At 41.9% G+C, this 20,840-nt stretch overlaps 1 protein-coding gene across 2 annotated transcripts in view; it reads left to right on the top strand.

Moving 5' to 3' along the window:
• The first annotated feature begins 2,837 nt into the window (after positions 1 to 2,837).
• Positions 2,838 to 20,840, top strand: part of RTN1 (reticulon 1) — a 215,898-nt gene continuing 197,895 nt past the window's right edge. Inside the window, exon 1 of one of the 2 annotated variants that reach the window (XM_077909496.1) lies at positions 2,838 to 3,194. In XM_077909496.1, coding sequence (XP_077765622.1) covers positions 2,954 to 3,194 — 241 coding nt within the window. In that variant the 5' untranslated portion in view covers positions 2,838 to 2,953. Of the gene's footprint in view, positions 3,195 to 7,096; positions 7,125 to 20,840 lie in introns of those variants that run through there. The other variant, XM_077909497.1, reaches the window with a different exon arrangement.

Here is a 20,840-nt window from a genome sequence, read left to right as displayed (position 1 = left end):
ACCAGATTCCTTCTTTTGAAATAATGAACAAAAACTTCTTTTCCAAAAAACAATAGCTTTGTTTTTGAAGACAAAACCTGACAGTTCTTTTGTCTCAACTCTTCTTGCTAAGAATTCTTTAAAAGTGCCTGCCTTATTATTATTGTTTTTTGTCTCCAAAGCAAGTTAGAACAATTCATAACTTGGAGCAACCACGAAGCCCTGGAATTCTACAGTTGATTGTGTGTTATGCCCATAAATCTTCAAATTAGTCAAGCTTAGTCAGTACACAGGAGTACAAATATAAAATTACGTGGATAAACATTGGTAATTTTGAACCAGAGCGCAAACCTGCAATTTTTTTTCACCCAAATAGACAATTATTTATATATATCCAGAGGTAGAATCTAAAAAAATAAAGATAGTTGTGAAAATTGCTAAAACTGGGCAGCCCGGGGGGGCTCAGCGGTTTAGCGCCGCCTTCAGCCCAGGGCCTGATCCTGGAGTCCCGAGATCGAGTCTCACATCAGGCTCCCTGAATGGAGCCTGCTTCTCCCTTTGCCTGTGTCTCTGCCTCTCTCTCTCTCTCATGAATAAATAAAATCTTAAAAAAAAGAAAATTGCTAAAACTGAAGCAGTGAATGCATCTCTTTTCAGCAGAGCAAAATAGAATCATTTATCAAAATGGAATTTCAATTAAATTGGAAATGAAAATGGAAGTTTTCTATTTCCTCTAACAAGTAAAATCTAAATACACTTAACTGGCTATTTCCTCCACACATTCTCAGTTAAAGTATTGATCAGCATCTGATGAAATATGGAAAATAACTAGAATTCTATTCCCAAATTCCTTATCTGTTCAGTCATGAGGAAGTTAAGAGGTTTGCATAGTTATTCTAGTTTTTTAATTATGATTTTCATTAGGTTTCTCAGGCAAACAAAATAATATACGCTGTATAATTCTGTATTTAACTCCCTTACCATAACAATTCTCAAATATCCAGTATCCATCCATAACCACTTAAATTTTATATCATTAGAGTTTACTGTGTTCTTGGTATGTTATCAGCAATGAAATTAGAGGTTCCCATCTAGTATTTATACTGCTTCAAGGAACTCTAACCAATAGATTTGAAAAAAATCTTACAAGTGTCCTTTGATTACACAACAGGATTAAGCTCCATGGAAAGATAGCAGTGGAATAGCTTTTCATCTTTTTGTTTTGTTTTGTTTTGTTTTTGTTTTTGTTTTTGTTTTTTTTTTGCTTTTCATCTTTAAAGATTTCTTAAGCAAGCTTGCTTTTCCCATGGAAAGAGTTCAAAAACCATGATGATTCATGATAACCAAGAATTTTTTGGTGGTTGTTGTTGGATGATTTTTTTATAGCTTTATTGAGGTAAAATATACATTACATTTCACAATATGTATACACCTGTGAAGCTGTCACCATAATCAAGATAGGAACACGTCCATGATAGTTTCTGAAGATACCAGTAATGTAAGCTTTTGGCGATCATCTTATCTCCAGGGACATCCGGCACTAGTAGGCCATATTTATTGTCTATTGAGTGAATACATTTTCTCTAATTTATTATCACTAGACGTCTTTTGAACATTAGTGTACTAGAAGAACAAAGGGTTGGACAGAACTTAGGCTTTTAAGTTTCAGCATTTCTGAGAAGCATCTGCATAGTGCTGAAGTCGGCGTTTGAATATAAAAATCAACAGGTCTGAGACCCTGGCTAGGCCTCCGGTGGCTTAGCAGTCTCACAAAGCCCAAGTCGTTCAACTCCGTGCCCCACCTTTTCCAGAGAAAGAGTGATGGATACGCCTATTCTTCTACTATGTGTGGGCCCGAAATGTATTTTTTTCCCCAACCACGTCAGTTTATAGACGATTAAAGAACAAATAATGCACAAGTCTTGTTTGAAAAGATGGGTCAAAATATGGGAATCATACATTTATAAGCCAACTTCTCTGAGTCGGGTTTATCTTTCAAGTATCTTGCACTTTGTCAGAGACAGCTGTAAAGGAAAAAAAAAAAAAAAGAAGCAGCAGCAGGAGCAGCAGCAGCATGGTGCCTGAAATGTCCACATTTTCAAATGAAATAGACTGCACAGACAGCTTGTCACGTATATGGCTTTGGCTTTTTGTCCTGCCTAGTGACATCGTATGTGCTTTCGGTGCTGGTACGGACGAGGTCCGGTAGGTATAAGCTTGTCTCCGAGGCCGTCCGGGAGGTTCTTTCCCGTACTCCACTATCTTCAGCCCTGCTCTGGAAACAACCGTTCTTAAGGACGCAGCAGTTAGCCTCGGGGTCGCAGTTCCCTGGCTCCCGCCAACACTCTTCTTCACCCTTCCCCGCGCGGACCCACGGCCCCTCCGCAGCGGGTACTGGTCCCCCTGAGAGCCGTGGCCTTGAGGTCTCTAAGCTTCCCTCCGCGGCCCGGGGTCCCAAGACGCCGGTCCCGGGCTCAACTTCGGGAGTTGGGCGGGCGGCTCCGGCTCGGAGCGGCTTCTCCCTGCTAACCCCCTCCGTAGGTCCTCAGCCTAACGGGAAGAAGGTTCGCGTGCTCGCGGCCGCTGCCCTAGTCGGTCGGGGCCTGCCGCCCGCGGGCCGGGGGCTGCCGCGGGAGGCGGGGGGGCGGGGGGGGCGGGGGGGGCAGGCCATTTTCACCTGCGTAATGACAGGCTTGGGAGCAGCGAAGCGGCGGCCGCGGCCGGAGGAGGAGGAGGAGCGCCAGCGGCGGCCGCGGCGGGGCCGGGAGGAAGAGGAGGGGGAGGAGGAGGAGCTGAGGCGGCGAGAGCGGCAGCCGGCAGCTCGGCCGGAGTTGCAGCGGCGGCGGCGGCGGCGGCGGCGCTGACGGCGCAGCATCCCCGAGCCGCGAGTCCCGGCGGGGGCCGCGCAGCCACCGCACCTTGGCCCCGCCAGACCGCCTGGGCCGCGCCGGTGGAGCGGGGGGCACCGCCAGCCATGGCCGCGCCGCCGGATCCCCGAGACGAGCTGCTGCCGCTGGCAGGCTCCGGGTCCCAGTGGCTCGGGGGCCGGGGGGAGGGGGAGGACGAAGCGCTGACGGCGACCGGGGCCAAGCCGGCGCCGCAGGCGGGGGAGCCCGGCCGGGGGTTGGGCGCCGGGGCCGGGGAAGCGGCGCCGCGGGAACTGGACTCGGGCCCCGCCCGGCCGCCGCCCGTTGCCATGGAAACCGCATCCACAGGTAAGGCGGGCGCAGCTGCCCCGCAAATGGCGTCGGGGACCCGGGCCCCCCCCCCCCCAGCCGCCCCCTTCCCCGCACCTCGGCTCCGCACCTCGCCCGCGCTCTCTACCTTGAGCACCAACCTCTCAGCCCGCTTCGCCACGGGCGACTGGCAGAAAACAGGATTTTTAAATTGTATTTATTTATTTATTTATTTTAACCTCCAGAGGCTCGGAAGAAGACGCGATACTACTGATTCATCTTATTTTATTATCATTGTTATCTCGGCTTTGCAGATTGTCCTCGGAGGCAAGCCGCAGCATCCTGGCCGCAGGCGCGCCCGCGGACAAGTTTGTTCCTTCCGCCGAGGGGTTGGGGGCCGTAGGGCCGCTCGGCCAGTTGCGATGATTTTTTGGGGCGTGTTTGCGCTCGGCGTGCGCGCGGGCTCCAGGGGACGCAGACAACAAAGCGCCGGGCGGGCCGGCCGCGGCTGGATCCCGCTGGGGCCGGGGCACGGCTGTGGCTGGACGTCTCCCTTGCCCCTTGGCTCCACACGTCGCCACACCCTGCTCCCTCCCAGTGCCCCCCTCCCGTTCCCCACCTCCCCGTCTCTGCCGCCGAGAGCAGAAATCGCAAGGTGTGCGTGTCTCGTTCCCGAGGGGCAGCTTTGCGAGAGGACTGGGAGTTGTGACTGCCCCCGCCCGGAGCTGCCCCGATGTCCCCATCTTGCAGGGAGCATTGAAACTTGGAACCAGTAGGAGCTGCCGGCCTGGCTGCGGCGTGAGGGGGCTTGAGTGGTGGTGCAGCGAACGAGGCACAGTTTACCGGCAGCCCGAACTCCCTCCCCCCACCCCAACCCCGGGCATTTGGAAATTGCCTTCATTTCGGTCACTCTTAGCCTGATTCCCCCTTTTCAAGCCAAGCCCGGAGCGCGCGGGTGCCCAGCTGGGACCAGGGAGGGCCTCGGAGCATCCAGGCCCAAGGATGCGGGAGGGGAGCTTTGGGGAGGGGCTGCCGGCCCGAGGGGCCCAGTGTTTCCAGACGGAGGGTTTGAGGGGGCCCTGTTGTGTTGTTTTCTGCAAAAGCTTTGCTGTAGTGGGATGCGAGTTGTGTAGCTGTAGTCCTCGAGGATCTGGGGTAGTGGGGGCTTCCGGGAGAGGGAAAGGGGGTGGGACTGCCTGCTGTTCTTGGCAGCTGATTTAGGGGAACCCCTTTCTTAAGCCACCTCCTCTCTTAAGGGTCATGTAGAGTGCTTTAGGTAGTCTTAACTCTGGTCTAGTACAAAACATTTGAGCTGAGGAAAGCAGGTTTGGGGAATGCGTTAAGTAAAACATTTCAACATTCTGGTGGGATGAGAAAAAATTGGGACCATAATCAGAAGAGAGAGAGAGAGAGAGAGAGAGAGAGAGAGAGAGAAAAGAAAACTCCAAGGAAGAAAAGCCCATTTGTCATATATTAATTATTATATGAGGGGGTGCGGGTGGGAAGGATTTAAGACTAAGAATTGTTGCCCGGCCTCTCAACTTCATTTAAATGAAAACAAAACTCAGTATAATTGCAAAGAAAGATGGAAAACGATAATAAACAAAGGGAGGTACGTTTTTTTGTTGGTTTACCATTACTGTTCTTTGTAGCTCACAGTTCAGAACCTTTATCCACCATCATCAAAGTCAATTATTTCTTTAGGAATACTCCCATTGGTGTCACAAAGGTTAGGAGAACCTGAGAAAGGAAGCTGGTACCCTGTGTTCAGTAGCATACTATGCACTAAAATGAGTTGTTATATATAAACTATTTAGAACCTCTCTTGTCACAAAGTAGCCATTTGCAATTTTTAACATTGTTATTGTTATTAATATGGGAAATTATAGAAATATTTTACCTTGTTGAATGTGTTGGAGGTTTCCTGTCTTAAACAACAAATACGCTAGTAAAATGGAACATGATCATGCTATGTTTGGATGGGAAGGGGATGAAGGGAGGGAAAGGAGCATATATTTTGCATATTTATAGAGGACATTTTTATTTTATTATTGCTGCTTGAAGGAATGTCTCATATAGTTGTTGATTATTTACTATTTTAAATCTACATGTTTTATATTTCTTATACTGGAGAGGTTTCTATTAGAGACCTAGATGCTGAAATGATATCTAAATAAATAGCTAGGTTTTGAAAAATCCAAACAGAGGCTGACTCAGATTTTGTAGCTCCCTTGTCAGTTATTGTGGCAGTTTTATTGCTATAAGCAAAGTCAGGAGGTGCATCTTTAACTTTATCAGAGACAAAATCCAGAGGGAGCCTATTAAATACACTGATTTACTTTTTTTTTTTTTAAAGAATGGTGCTCTTTGAGACTCAAACTAAGAAGTAGCTTGGATTTTGAGCATGACGCACTGTAAACAGATTTTGTTTCTTTTTCAGATAGAATTATAAAGCGTAAGACAGATATTGATATTTTAAAAGCTTTTCTTTCTGAAAAACAGCACTAATCGTGCCATCTGGACAGAAATTATGTTTTTATTTTTATACATTGATGGTAATTAGAGCTCCTAAAGGAACATTTCCAAAAATATTTCTTAGTAATGGTCCTGCAATGAATATATGCTTAAACATCATTAAAACTGCGCTGTATTTTCAGGTATTCTCACTACTTCTGTCCGTTTTGTGGATTGGAAAAGTTCTTAATAAAAAGTAACACTTTCTTTTAAAGCTGCAATTTTTCATGTTTAAAATTGACAATGGGCATGCGAAATGATGTCTATTGCCAAGGGAACATTTAATACACCATGTGTAGGCCACAACATGTTAGAGTTGTTAAATCATGAATCAGTGCCATCATCTAATAACTTCATACAAAGGATGGTAAGAGCAACTGTTTTGTTTTTTCATGATCAGTTATTTTATTCCTGGAAACTATTCAAAGGAAGCATACAATAACACAAGGATAGAAGAATGGCCCATTGTTTAAAGGAAGAATTTAAAATAGAACATTTGAACAAAATGCAGTGGTGAGAAGTTAACTCATGGTCACTTTGGAAATTAACTCATTGACTGTTTTATGTGTGCAAGGCAAAATGAAGAGCAGAAGGGAGAATGGCCCAGAGAAATTGGTATGATTTGCTTCTAGAATACTAACTTATAGATAATTTGACTTAAATTTCTGGATGATTGGAGAGAGAAAGAAATCTTTATTTGGGCCACAATGCTCATAAATTTTTATTTTTCAAAAGTTGAATGTGATACTCGTTTGAAAAAACTAAAAATTATCTATCATGATTTAAATAACTTCAGAATATTTGTATATCCTGTGTTTACTCTGCTTAGTATAATAAATTATACCATATACATTACTGAATCACTGAAATTCAGTGGAATCTAAAATTCATATGGAGGCTGGATTGAATCTTTTAACTTGTGGATGTGTTCGAATGATGTGTGTACATTTTTTTTTTTTTGGAGCCATTCCCAGCAATCACCTTCAGAAGGTGTAAATTTCAATTTTCTGTTTTCTTTCATCTTTTGAGAAAGCTACAGTTGTGTTGGAATGAGTAGGAACACTACTTTTATAATATTTTGCAGAATGTATGAGAAGAATAGAGTTTCCAAAGTAATTTATTTCTCTGGACATAGCCTCTGGTTATAATCAATAACATTTTTGGCAGAAAGTATGGTATATATCCTTTCATATAGGGAATTCAAATCAGCTTAAGTTAAAATTTAGAAACACCTACCCTAAAAATACATTGATAAGGCCTTCTTGCCTCCCCTCTCTTTTCTAGGGTGTTCATCTACTTCTGATTCTGCAGGTTTGGAGACTAGTTGTGGATTTTCTTGCTCATTATACTGTATCCTGAATAGTGAGGGTTCCAGAAAGTTTGTATTATCTGTAAAGTGAGAAACTATTGCCATTCAATTCAACTCAGTAAACATTCATTGGATGCCTTCTTTTTGTAAGTGTCTGTGCTAAATACAGGTCATAGTTTCTTTGAATATGTATGTACATCTTTGTTTCACTTTAGTATTCAGTTAAATGAAGTGGTTCCTTTGGTGTCATTTTTCATTTTCCTTATTCATAAGACATCACTGGAAGCTTGACTAGGAGGGCATTATAATCTAACCAATGAGCACAAGGGCATGAGCACAAGTTTCTGAGGTCAACACAGGATAAATACACACAAGCACAACTTTCTCAGGCCACACAGCTGTGGGAAAACAAAAATCTATATATCTGCATATCTATCAATCTGTGGGGTTGGGAGCAAGGGAAGGGAAGGTTTTATTTTTTTACTGGGGGATTTTAAAGCACATTTGTAAAGCAATACAAATGATTCAGTAGGGGTGGAAAGATGGACAGTGTAGGAAAGAGAGTGCATTTCCTGCCACTGAATAGGTGAAGGGAATGGATCCAGGGCACAGCAGAGGGATGATGCTAGATGGACTTAAGGGCAGTTTGTGGCTATAACTGGAGGGAAGACAGGGGAGTGGGGCACAGGCATGGGGTGGGGCCGAGCTCAAGTAGTGGTTCTCTTCCAGCTGTTTCTATTTTCAGTGAACTAGGAAGCCAGGTCAAGAGCAGAGCTAAGATGGGAGTGGAGTTGGAAGTTTGAGAGGAGGGAAGAAAGTATAAAATTGCTAGAATGGCAGGCTGAAAGGACTAGTGGAAACTGGGAATTCTGAGCAGTTCTAAGGCTCACTTGGAGTTTGTGGTCATGAGCTTGACATGAGACCAGTTTCCATATATGTTATCTCTCTCTCTCTGTCTTTTTTTTTTTTTTTTTTTTTTTTTTCAGTCACGTTCAGCAGCCTGGGCATCGGTTTGGAGTAGGTGGATGGTTGTACTGTTTTTTGTTTTGTTTTGTTTTGTTTTTGTTTTTTGTTTTTCAGTGAGTATGACAGGAAGAGAGGGGCCTTGGAGGTGAGGTACTGATGGGTTAGATGGGTTGTGGAATCTGAGGAGGAGGAAAGGAGACAAAAGGGGGATGATCCACAGTGAGAAGATGATATAAATGGTTTGTATGTGCTGGTAGGGTGGAAGAACAGATGGGACGGGGATTCCCAAGTAAGGGAACTGAAGGATAAGAGGTAGTGCTTCCAGAGTGGGTGTTTGAGACAGAGATTAAGAAGGGAGTATAGTTATTGAGGGAAGCAGGAAACAGAGCTGGAATGGAAGACAAGGTCTTTGGAGGAGTGGAGTCCAGAAGAATGGCAAGGGCAGGAGTATGATGACTGAAATCACAAAGAACCATGGCAGGGATTGGAGAGAGACAGTGAACTTGGTGCTGACATCTTTAGGAAAGGACACAGTGGAGCAACCCCGGTAGCTCAGTGGTTTAGCGCTGCCTTCAACCCTGTGATCCTGCAGACCCGGGATCGAGTCCCACGTTGGGTTCCCTGTGAGGAGCCTGCTTCTCCCGCTGCCTGTGTCTCTGCCTCTCTTTCTCTGTGTGTCTCTCATGAATAAATGGGTAAAATCTTAAAAAAAAAAAAAAAAAAAAAAGGAAAGGACACAGTGGCCTGGGCTTCAAAGCTAGGAGTTTTTCAAGGGAGATGGAAGACAGTGTCCTGTAAAATTATACATGTGAAGTCCTGACCTGAGGTTCTGCAGACTCTACTTAATATGTACAGAACGTAGGAGCTGCAACTTAAAATAGTTCATTGTTGGGGATGGGAACTTTGAGGGTTGTAATTAAATATGAGCTAGTGGTATGGTGAAATTACTAAAATCTCTTATGTAATTTTATTTTATTTTTTATTTTTTATTTTTTTAATTTATTTATTATAGAGAGAGAGAGAGAGAGAGAGAGAGAATGGCAGAGACATAGGCAGAGGGAGAAGCAGGCTCCATGCCCTGGGAGCCCGATGTGGGATTCGATCCTGGGTCTCCAGGATCGCGCCCTGGGCCAAAGGCAGGCGCTAAACCGCTGCGCCACCCAGGGATCCCCTCTTATGTAATTTTAGATAGTATTAATACAAAGTCTTGGGTACACATTATATGAGGTAATAATTCCTCTAGATTTTGTTCTAGGTAGATTTGGAGTCTTGTACTAAACAATGGATACCATGCTGTGAGAGACACTAATGAACTAAAAAAGGTTGAGAAAAGGGTGACCAGATTGATGAGGCTTCTAGAAAAAATGCCACTTGAGAAATGGCTGAAGAAGTCAATAATTTTTAGCCACAAGAAAGGAAGAATTAAACGAGATCTGAATGCTGAATCTGAATACCAGAAGCTCTCTTCTGAAGCAGACACATGACTCGGATGATTTCACAGGGCAGAATTGGGATGGTGGGTAAATTAGAGAAGCAGATTCCTACTTAGTGAAAGAGAAAGGTCTACTAACTAAAACTACCTGGAAAAGAGGTAGGTTGCCTGTCAATTACTGACATTCAAGCAAAAGTGAGGTAGTTGTTTATTGGCGGAAACTTTGAAAGGAAGGTATTAGTTATACTAAGATCTTTATACCTTCCTAAGAGAAAACAATGTGCCTAACTTTATGCTGTGGTTGTTAACATGGACGTATTTCTCAAAAGTGAAAAGTGTACTAATGATATCAGAAACAGAGACCATCACAAAAACCATAGTTAACTTCAAACTGACTACCTAAAATGCACTCTCCACAAAATTGTGGCCTCCTTGAAATTCTCTAGTTCTCCATTGTCAAGAAAAACTCCATAATGTAACATATTTAAGAACTACACAATTTTAAAAAAAGAACTATACAATGTTATTCCACTTGGGGATTATTAACCTAAATGAGAAGCATCATATTTGCAAGGATTTTTTATTTTTTTTCCTGAACTATCTTTTTCATTTTTTGGTAACATATCTAATTCCATAAATATTCAACATATTCTAAAATGTTTGGGGGAATTCATTAAATAATTCTGTAGTGCTAAAGGCATCATCTGAATCTCTCCTTAGTCCTCTGCCTCACTATCTGTAAATTTATATGAGATTATTCATTGTAAAACCATGTCTGCTGGGCTTCCTAATGAATTACATTTTTAACTGGAACAGTTCTGTATTCTTATTTTCATCTCTGATCCCTAAATGGCTTTTCTAATTCATATACTGCTTGAGATTCTTATAAAACCAGTTATAGACCAAATTCTTGCTTCTTGAATGTGGGGAATTTGTTGAATATATCATCTTCCAAAATACCTAGAATTTTGTTTTAGGCAAGGCAAATCTTTATGCATTTTCAAAAAACAACTCTTGGATAACAAAAAATCATGTGTGTTCAAGTTATTGCTGATCTAGTTGATGAGCATAAGAACGAAAACCAATGTCACATCTATCTTTGGCATGAATTTTGCAACTGATCCTGAAAAATCAGGGCTTCTCAAAATGTGGTCTGGAGACTGTCTGCTTCAAGATCACATGAGGTAATCCGCAGACTTCAAACTAGGAAACCAGCCTGCTAGATGCATATTAAAACTTCAGGAAGCACCAATTTATTGAATTTCCTCCTTATGCTTGGCATTTTGCTAGGAACTGTGGGGAATAGAGGAACATGAGCTATCTTCCCTTTTTCCCATTCTTCTGAGCTTACTGTCTAGATGGGAGATAAGACCATTGCACACAAAATAAAGGTAAAGAAGTCAGAGTCCAGCTTGCTGCTTCGATGGGTGGTACGAGCTCTAAATACTATGCCAATTTCATGATTTTATGGATCCCAGAGTACCTGGTCTTTTGAAAGAGGTGGAGTGTGACTTATATCTAAAGGATAGACAAGAATAGGAATGAGCGGAAGTGAGCTGAAAGATTGGGTGAGGTGAGAAACATGGGTGACTACTTGGGGATGACCAATGGGTAGGCTGGTTTAACCTGTCCATCTGGATGAGGGGAAATAGATTCTAGGGGGCTTGAAAACTACTCCCAGGACTAGATTCTTTGTATGTGGCTTCTGGGACCTTTGAAGGTTTCTGGGTGGGGGAAGTAATATTATAAAGCTGTGTTAAGGAGGACAGTAGCGCAGAAGATGAACTTAGTGGGGAAGGCTGACCCACTATCAGTGTCAGGGCCTTGAATAAATAGCCATGGGAAGAAATGTGAGGGGCTTCCCTGAAATATTCAATAGGACTTTGTGACTGACAGGATGTGGGGTGTGAGGAAAAGGATAAAAGACAGCTCTAGAGTTCTGTGTCCAAGGTTGGGAGGATATTGATGTTCTAGAGGCGTAGGGAGGGGGAACTAGTTAGAGATGTGAGGGTAATGGATTCATTTTTAGTCACATGGGGCTTGATAGGATGATAAGACCCTTGAGTAGAAATCTCCACTTGGCACTGAAAATAAAGGAGTGGATTTTAAAGATGAAAACTGGGTTATTGATATAGATTTAGAAGGTTGCAAGAGAAGTCATAGAATAAATTTGATTTTTGAAATAGAGTATGTTGTATGGGAAGAGTAAAGGGCCAAGACCAGAGCAAGAGCTCCTTGCCTCTTACTAGCTGAGTGGCATTAGGCAAGTTTTTGAACCTCCCTGAGCCTCAGATTCTATAGTAGTGTATATGGTACTAGCTCTTGTAGAGGGTCTGGCAATCAAATGGTAATTACTCTTGTCATTAAAGTTTCATGGAAGCCAAGATGGCATGGTGTAGAATGAGCTCTGACTGAGAAAGCAGATTTTTTTTAAAGCTTTAATTATTTCAGAGAGAGAAAAAACACAAGCAGGAGGAGAGGCAGAGGGAGAGGAACAGACTCCCCACTGAATGGGGAACCCAAAATGGGGCTCAATCCCCGGACCCTGAGATCATGACCTGAGCCGAAATCCAGAGTCAGACACCTAACTGGCTGAGTCATCCAGGTGGCCCTGAGAGATTTATTTCATCTTGGCTTTGGCACCTAATATCATGCCAATGTGGGCAAATCTACTTTACGTCTCAGTTTCTTTATAAGATGGGTATGAAACTGTTGTCCTGGCTATCTCACCGAGCTGTCATGAAGATCAAGTGAAGTAACATGGGGAGGCAAATGCAAATTGCGAATAACTAATTATCTGTAAGGTGCTATTAATAGGAAGCCTGGTCGGCCCTGCCAGAATGCAGAGGAGAGGTCTAGGAGAACAAAGACGGAGAAACAGACATGCTACCTTAGCCTTAGGCTTTTTAATAGAAAATGCTTGCTGTGCTTACCTGGACCTCAGCCAAATCTCAGCAGGGAGTGTCAGGAGAGCACAGAAGAATGGGGGTGGGGAGAAGTCTGTTCTGGTGGAGTGCATCGGAAGACATTTTGGCTACAAGAAGTGCAGTTGGGATGGTGACCTGCTCCATTCTTCATGTCCTTTTGAGTGATCTGTGACCAGAGCAGGGCTGAAGGGTGCCCAGGGAGGACAGCTGGAGTGAGTGCAGACAGCAGATGGAAGGGCAATAAAGGTAGGAAGCTATCCTAGGTTTGCATGAGAGTTGGTCTGGAAGAGGCTGTTTTTCTCACCAAAGAGGGTATAACAGTGAAACCCAGCTCTTGCCATTACCTACCCCCCACCTCTTGCTCAGAGGGCAAGATTAAATCAACTGGTCCTGTGGTCTTGTGGGTATCTGCAGGCTACTCTTATGGCCCTGTAGGTTAAAGTCATTTATAAATAGACTAATGCCTCTGGAAAGATGGAGCAAATACACTTTTCTTTATTCCCCCTGCTAAGTATAGCCTAACCTCCTGAACACTGTATATAAAATAAACATAAGAAGACTCTGAGAAGTGGAGAGAAGAAGGCAGACTTACTAGGGACCATGGGACCTGAGGAAGAACACAGCGGTGAATTCTCTGAGTTTTCTTTTTCCCTCATATAGCTCAGACTGGGTACATGAGAGGCCAGCAACTGAGAAATGCCGATGGGCACAGACAAAAAGCACCTGCAAGAAAGCCTGTTCTCTCCAGCCAGAAGACCAGGAAGGGAACAGCTTAGCTAGACATAACTTTTTGACAAAACTTCTCAGCTCCAACCAAACACCACAAAATAAACTGCTTGCACCCATCCCTGTCCCACCAGCAAAATCCATGTGGGGAGCCTAGACTTCCATCCTGTGAAGCTGTAGGAGGCACCCCAACAATCCCAGTGGAGACCATGTGGGAAGCCTGGACTTCTGCCCAGCAGAGGAAGGCTTTGGACTTAATAGGCCAGCCAGCTAGTGTGTGTCAGGGTTCGCTGAGAGGAGAGACAGGCGTTTTAACACTGCTCTCTGGTAATGAGACTGAGTGGTGAACCTGAACTCCATCCCTAGCCTTGTCCTCCACCCCTGCCCCAGTAGTAATAAGGCAGCATTCTTCTTCCTCTTTACTATGGCACTTAAATAAAATCTGTAGCCTCATAAGAAAACACCCCAGATGTCCAGACTTTAATTGAAAATCACTGGTCATACCAAAACCCAAGAAGATCTGAATTTAAATGACAAGGGATAATCAAGACAAAGATGACACAGATGTTGGGATTATATGACAAGGATTTTAACGCAGCCATCAGAAGAAGGCTTCCATAAGCTGTTATGAACTCACTTGAAATGAGTAATAAAATGGAAAAAGTCCCAGTAAGGAAATAGAAAGTTTCAGTGATGAAAAAATAAATGGAAGAGCGAAGAACCAAAGGGAAATTTTAAGACTGACAAATACAATAACTGAAAGAATTGGATAGAAAAACCCACAAAAGTTCAACGGATGAACTCAATGGTAACATGGAAAGGATAGAGGGAAGAATCTGTGAACTTGCAGGTAAACAACAGAAACCAGCAATCTGAACGGCAGAGAGAAAACAGACTGCAAGTACAAGTGAAGGAGTAATGAAACCCTCCAGACTGTGCAGCACAGACGTGGGTTCTGGGCCTTGTTCCCTTTCTCCGATGTCCCTCAAGCATTGATGTGGACAAACCACAGTGAGAACAGACTCGGGTTTGCTAAGTGCATAAAGTCTAAGCCCTGTTGGCTGAGATGTGGGCTGTAGGGAGAAGAACCTAGCAGTACTATTTTAAGTCCTTGAGCTTTTTTCTACATTTGCAATACTTACTGGTTTCTGACTGTCTAGTACTTAGGTAACTAAATATGTACACGTATTAGCTAAAGTATTTATTTAACAAGCACGTCTGTAGCACATACAATGTATTCTGAGCTCTTTACATTTCACTGTTATGACCTCCCAATGAAGGTGTAGTGATCCATCCCATTTTACAGATGAGTAAGGAGAGATGGGGAGGGGTTACGTGACTGCCTAAAGTCAGGCAGTGAGTGGCAGCAGAGATTGAACTCTGAGTCTGTGCTCTTAATTAACCCACCCTTGCCTATTTTAGGCTTTTCTTATGCAACATCTATTTTATGATTTGTGTAGTACAAGTTGTGGGCTCATGAGGCATCACCCTGTGTGAAAGCCTATCTGAACTAGAGAGAGGCTGGGTGAGGGGGACAGTAGCTAAAATTTGGATTGAGAGTCCTCTGTAGGAACCTCAGCTGAAAGAAACAGTTACATTTAAAAGTGGAATTTTGGGACAGTTGTAAAATGTTGCAGTAGGATCCTCAAACTAACTATTAAAAAACAGAGTGGGAGGGTCATGGGGGAAACTGGGACACATATAAAGAAAAAAAATGGGGAGTCTTAGTTGGCTAGAAGTTAACTGTAAGTCGATGGGGTGAATGAGCTGCCATCAAGGTGATGGTTAGTCTCTGTTTAGCAGAACTATGTGCTTTTGGCTGGGGTGCAGGTGGGATGTGCTGTTGGGGAGGTGCTGACCACCTGTGTGGCTGGGTGAGGTCCCAAGTGCATTAAGAGTGTCAGAATGGAGATGGTGCAGTTAAGCAGAAGCCTTAACTCTGGTTGAAAGAAATGAGGATTTGCAGCCTGCACAAGAGAAGATAAGGATGGGTTATGAAGGCTATCTAAAAATACATGAAGAACTATCAAGTGGCATAGGGACTGAATGTGTTCTGTTTGACTCTGGAAGATGGAGCTGTGGTCAATCAGAAGTGAAGCTGCGAAATATGAAAGTAGCCAGGACTGCTTGAGTTTCTTGTCATTGGAGGTATGTAAGCATAGGTGGGCTGGTCATCTATATAGATAGAGAGGATACACTGGATTAGTAATTTTTTATCTTTTCAGGTTCATAGACTCCCACGGGAGAGTCTGATGAGAGCTTTGTAATCCCTTCCCAGGAAAATGCACTTATAAACACCATTTTGCATACCAATTCTGGAGTTTTTCAGAGGCCTTTTGTGGATAGAGGAATTGAGTAACTTTCCAACTCTTAGAAATCAAGAATTCCAGATAATCTCATATAGATAGATCACTGTTTATAAAAGGGCACTAATTTTACAATTCAATAAAATCTTAGTGAATTTATTTATTCAACAAATATTTAGTAAGCACTCTCTAGATGTGTGTGTATGTACAAATACGTACTAGGTATGAGTAGGTGACGATGGAATATAAAAATACCAGAATATAAAAATAACCAGAATATAAAAATAAATGCCATAGAATAACAGTATAGCCAGACTATGAGGAAGAACAGTTTGTATTAAGGAAAAAGTCTGCATTCCATAAATGCTGTTTCATTATTTTCGAGACTATGCTGTAGCTGAATTTGTATCTCTCAAAGGATTACCAAGCCATGCTCTTTCTACCCCGGCTATGGGGAAGTGGGAGAGAGTGTGGACTTATAGATGTCATTCTGGATTCCAGCTCTCCTGATAGCCAGTAGCTAGTCTCAACCTCTGTGGGCAGGGCTAAATGGTGGCTCTAGGTAAATCTTCAGTGTCCAGATAAATGAGGTATCATTTGCTCATTTGCTGCTTTTGTGGATGTTGTACACTTCTGTGTATACTTTAGTCATTGCTGAAGTTTTTGGAACCTGTTCTTACTTAAGGCAACATTCCTTTACTGTTATTAGGAGATGCTTGAGAAAGGGGTAAGAGAAGATCTTACTTCTCCCTCTAGTATCCCCACCAGCCATCCAATGCAACGAGAAGTAAATAAACAAATAATCTCTGATGTGGACAAGTGATACTTTTTCAATTTTATGTAAAGTACAGTGTGCTATACTACTTTTATTTGTGTCTGAATATATCATAAAAGTAAAAACGGTGTGCCCTGCACAAAGCCAGCTTCAAAATAAGTCACCTGGCTCTGCTGCCAACCAGCCTGTGGCCCCAAAGCACTATAATACAGGAAATTTTGGAGTGGCTCCTACAATTAATTTAGCAAACCTTTTATTATAGATAATACAAGGGTAAATTGCAACCCGGCATGTTTGCATTACCAGTATTAAATTTTGAGTTTATTTTTTAAATAAAATCCATGGTGTTAGAGAAGTCTGTTTTATTTCACCAGAACTGTGAAAAGGAACAAACACCTAGTACCAGTTCCTAGAAATTGCATAATCTTTTAAAGGCCAGGCATTTTATAATTTGGATGTTTGCCTATCAGAAGTCTCAGAGGAATCGGTTTCACTTCTATAAATAATGTGGAACAATTGCAAAAATCTTGTTTTAGAGAGAGGTAATGTACATTCTAGAGAAATGAGCCCCAGAGATATCCTGTCTTGAAGGTAGACATGTATTAGGAGAAGGGAAGAGTTTGCAGTGGGTTGTCAGGCCAATTGTGTGCCCCCCCCCCCCCGCCCTTTCCAGGTATAATACTCTGCTTTTGTGCTCACTACATATCTAAGCATTATAATAACTTCCAGGAACATTGGTTCCCAAATGAAGTCTCCATCAGTTTGCCAATAAAAAAGCTCGCCATTCATTCTGTCATCCAGGAGACATCCAGGTGAACCTTTAACTGTATCACTTAACATGTAATGATCGGGTTTCCCTGTGATCAATTGTGTGAAAAAGTCTCTTAGATATTGATTTGATACTGAAATGCTCCATTGTATCATGAATCTCGTGCAGTATAATTTTCGGTTCATAAAAGAGAAACTTGGCACTTCAGTTGAAAACAAGAGCATAGAACTTTTCTTCTATGAAGGGCCCTGTCCTACAGGGGGGGAGAAGTCAGTGGATGACTGTGGATGAGTTAAATGGAACTTAATTTAGTTGATTTTCTTAGTCATATGGAAGGATTTAATTCCAGTCTTGTTTTAAAATTATAAAAACAGGGGCACCTGGGTGGTTCAGTCAGTTAAGCATCTGACTCTTGATTTAGGCTCAGATCATGATTTCAGGGTTGTGGGATTGAGCAGGGCTTTGCTTTCAGCAGGGAATCTGCTTGAGATTCTCTCTTTCCCTCTCCCTCCCTCCCCCCTCCATGTCTGTTCCTCAACATCCCTATGCACTTGCACTTTCTCTTTCTCAAATAATAAATAAATCGTTAAAAAAATAATAAAACAATAAATGTTCACAAGAGAAAAAAATCTTATCATCATATCTGCTTTGCACAATTCTTAGTGCCAACCTGGTATTGTGGTTTAAGTGTTCAATGAAATATTTGTAACACTTGACTCTTAGTGAGGACCTTAGAAATGTTTGCCATTCTTATTATTGTTTTTAATTAACTATTAAATTTTTTATTTGCATAATCATCACTAACCTCCCTTAAGTGCTTTAGAATGGATAAAGCACTGATGTCATTTATCTAGTGATCCTCATTTTACAAATGTCAACTCTGAGAAAGGCCAAAGCCCCATCTCTAACTGAGGTGATAGGCATGGGGAGGAGGGTGGTGATGGAGGAAGAATGCTTGACCCTTGGAATGGACACAAATAGATTAACAGGGAGGGAAAGTAGGGGAATATATATGGATTTATTTTAAAAATGAGCAAAAGAGAGATAGGTAACAGCTTTCCCAAATTCTAGAAATGGGGTTCTTGGCCTTAGTTTCCTCCAAAATTACAATTTGCATTTCTTTAATTGTTTAGATCCTTAACTTTGAGAGGTTTTTCTTTCCAAGTGAGTTGACCACAGCAGGCCCCTGAGGCTCAGGAGTAGAAGCTTGGGGTGTTCAGTGCAGGGATGCCCAGAGCTTTCTTACCTGAAGGCTGAATGAAATCAAAGTAGTGGGCTGAGTCAGGCCTATGGGCTGAAATGTTCCTTCTTCCACTAGGGATATTCCAAAGGAGTCACGTTAGCTTTATCTAAATGGAGAAAAAAATAGCTCAGAGTTTTCTCTCGGAAATAAGGGATTATTTGTAAACTTCTCTAATCTGCACAACTAGCTCTGAGATTTACAAATGTGGTGGTTTGGATAGCACTACTGGAGGGTTAACTGGTTGTCCTTTACTATGCTTAAGTATAAAAATGTACTTTATACCTTGACTGAGAAATGGGGGTAGTTAAGGAAAAGAGAGGAAACAGAACAAAGTGAAGAAAGTTAACATTTATCTAGCATTAGCACATTGGGCTACTCAGGCAGCATCTGATACACATTTCATATACCTTCTTAAGTTAGCTTTAGTATCCAGTGGCCTATTGAGTAAGTAGTGGAAAACTGCACTGTCATTTGATTAATGGTGGTGACCACTAATTTTCATAAGTCCCTTTACTTGCTTCTAGCTAGGTCCAGAAATTAGACATGGAACAGGAGTCTTCCAGTGAGATCCCACTAGGCCTGTTGAACCCAGATGTTGGGGTTCAAGTCGTAGCTGGTATGGTACATGTGCATTTTCAGGAATGTTTTTTTAAACCACATTCTTTGGGGGGGGGTCTGCTGAAATAGCCACCTGAGGATTTGGGGTCCTCCCCACGCTTTCATCAATGTGATTTATGTATATGTACTTATTCATACTGTATCAAGTACATGAATGTTTTTTTCTCCTTGTCTAGATGAAAGCTCCTTGAGGCAGATGTTATGTCTCCAATAGTCTATAATCCCTAGCAGAGAATCAAACATAGTAGTGTCAGAATTTCAACCTTTGATGATTTATTTTGTTCTTTGCTTACATAAAAAGGTCTTCATACCGTATTGGGGCCATAGCACATTTTCATAAGCTTTTAGTGTTCACAGAATTAATGACTGTTGAAAGAATTTAGAAGTAGGATTTGGATCTTTTATGTATTACTCATGTGACCCCTATGAAATAAATCACAATGTAAATTCTTCTGTTTTATGATTTATAAGAACAATCAGTAAAAAAATTTTATATGTCCTATCACTTTGAATTTCTTTAAAAACTCTAGAGTGCTAACTTGAGAAAGAATTCTTGGCAGTTATGATTAAAAATGATGATAAATGAATTCTGTTAAAGTTTTTTAAATTAATTGAGTGGATGCCCTTGATAAGGTATTCAATTATCCTGAGAATTTACATAATAAAATGCAGTAGTTTGCACAGAGATTAGTTTGACACAATTGTCATTAACAGCTCCTCCTTAGCACCTGGCAGCTCACCTGGCAGCTCAGCCTTCAAAAAGGGGAAGTGGCATTGAGGTGTAGATCATTACAGATTAGATCCTCATTTTCTATTAATAGGAATAATGTTGAATTAATATCTTTCATTAGTTTGTGGGTAGCAAGACAAGTCTTTTCAATTCAATTCTCACCCTTTGAAATCTGGACATTTACTTGAGATGAAAGAGGATCCTAGAAATGGAGCTTGAAAACAGATTTGGGCCTGGCAAAAAAATTATTTCAAGTACCCCGGCAAAGATGGCCTGGTTAAGTCTTCATATGGGATTTGTAAATAATATTCAGGCCCTAGGCTCACTTCCTGACTGTAAGGTTGAGCAATCTATGTCAGCTTTCCACATCTCTTGTTGGCCCTGCCTGTGTATGCTACTGTCTCTCCCTGTGGCAGGAACAGTCTGTGGGTTCAGGAGTTAGATCTGTGCAGAAGTAAATGTAGCATGAAGTGGGGTGTTCACCATCCCTGGAAGGTTTGAGCAGAGACTGCATGATTTCTTTTCAGGGATGTTTAAAAGGAAGCTTATTTTCAAGAGGGAAGTTGAACTAGATTACTTCAAATATTCTCTATATTCCTTTTGTCTCAGGATTCCATGATTTTACAATAAAAACTGGGACTTGTGCACTAAGTCCTGTGAATGACTTTAAATTGACACATGCATTTTTATTATTGAGGCTTTATATCTTTAGCTAAAACTTGCATGAGTCCATATGAGCAAACCAAAACACCAGCAACCTAAGTTAACAGGTAATTTTAATGCTGAAAAACATTTTCCACTTGTTATTTTTATGGCATGATCAGATAAAATGGCTTTGATAAGTAAAACAGAAATAGCAATTAATCATTATGTTCTTTAAAATGCTGCTGGTAGACAAAAATATAAAGTAGTGCTCATGAGGGACAATGATGAAAGATGGGCACTAATTATTCATTATTATATACTTACAATGCCAGGTATTATGCTAAATGCTGTTGACAGAATGTTTTTAAGAAAATCTTTTCTCAAGAAACTTATTGTCTAATGAAGGAGATAAATAATGCCATAATTATATTTTATTGTGGAGAACTATGATAAAAGTATGTACATAATGCTATGTCAAGCATCTGAACAGAAGGGAAGGTCGGAAAAAGCTTTTTACTGCAAGTGGTCCTGAAACTGAGTTTTAAAGGATGAGAAATTAGCAAGATAAAGCATGGGGAAGACCATTTGGGAAGAAGAGCCCTGCTTAAACCATATTTCCCTCTTCTTGGTTTTTCAAAAATGAATCCTTTTTTTTTAAGAGTCTCTCAGACCCTAGGTTTCTAGAATGGTGATAAAGGGGTACAGAGCTCTTTGTTTGTTTTTAA

This window comes from Canis aureus, chromosome 9 (assembly GCF_053574225.1).
Source record: "Canis aureus isolate CA01 chromosome 9, VMU_Caureus_v.1.0, whole genome shotgun sequence".
Lineage (NCBI taxonomy): Eukaryota > Metazoa > Chordata > Mammalia > Carnivora > Canidae > Canis > Canis aureus.
The sequence above is the reverse complement of the archived record's forward strand: the minus strand, read 5'-3'. Positions and strand labels throughout refer to the sequence as shown.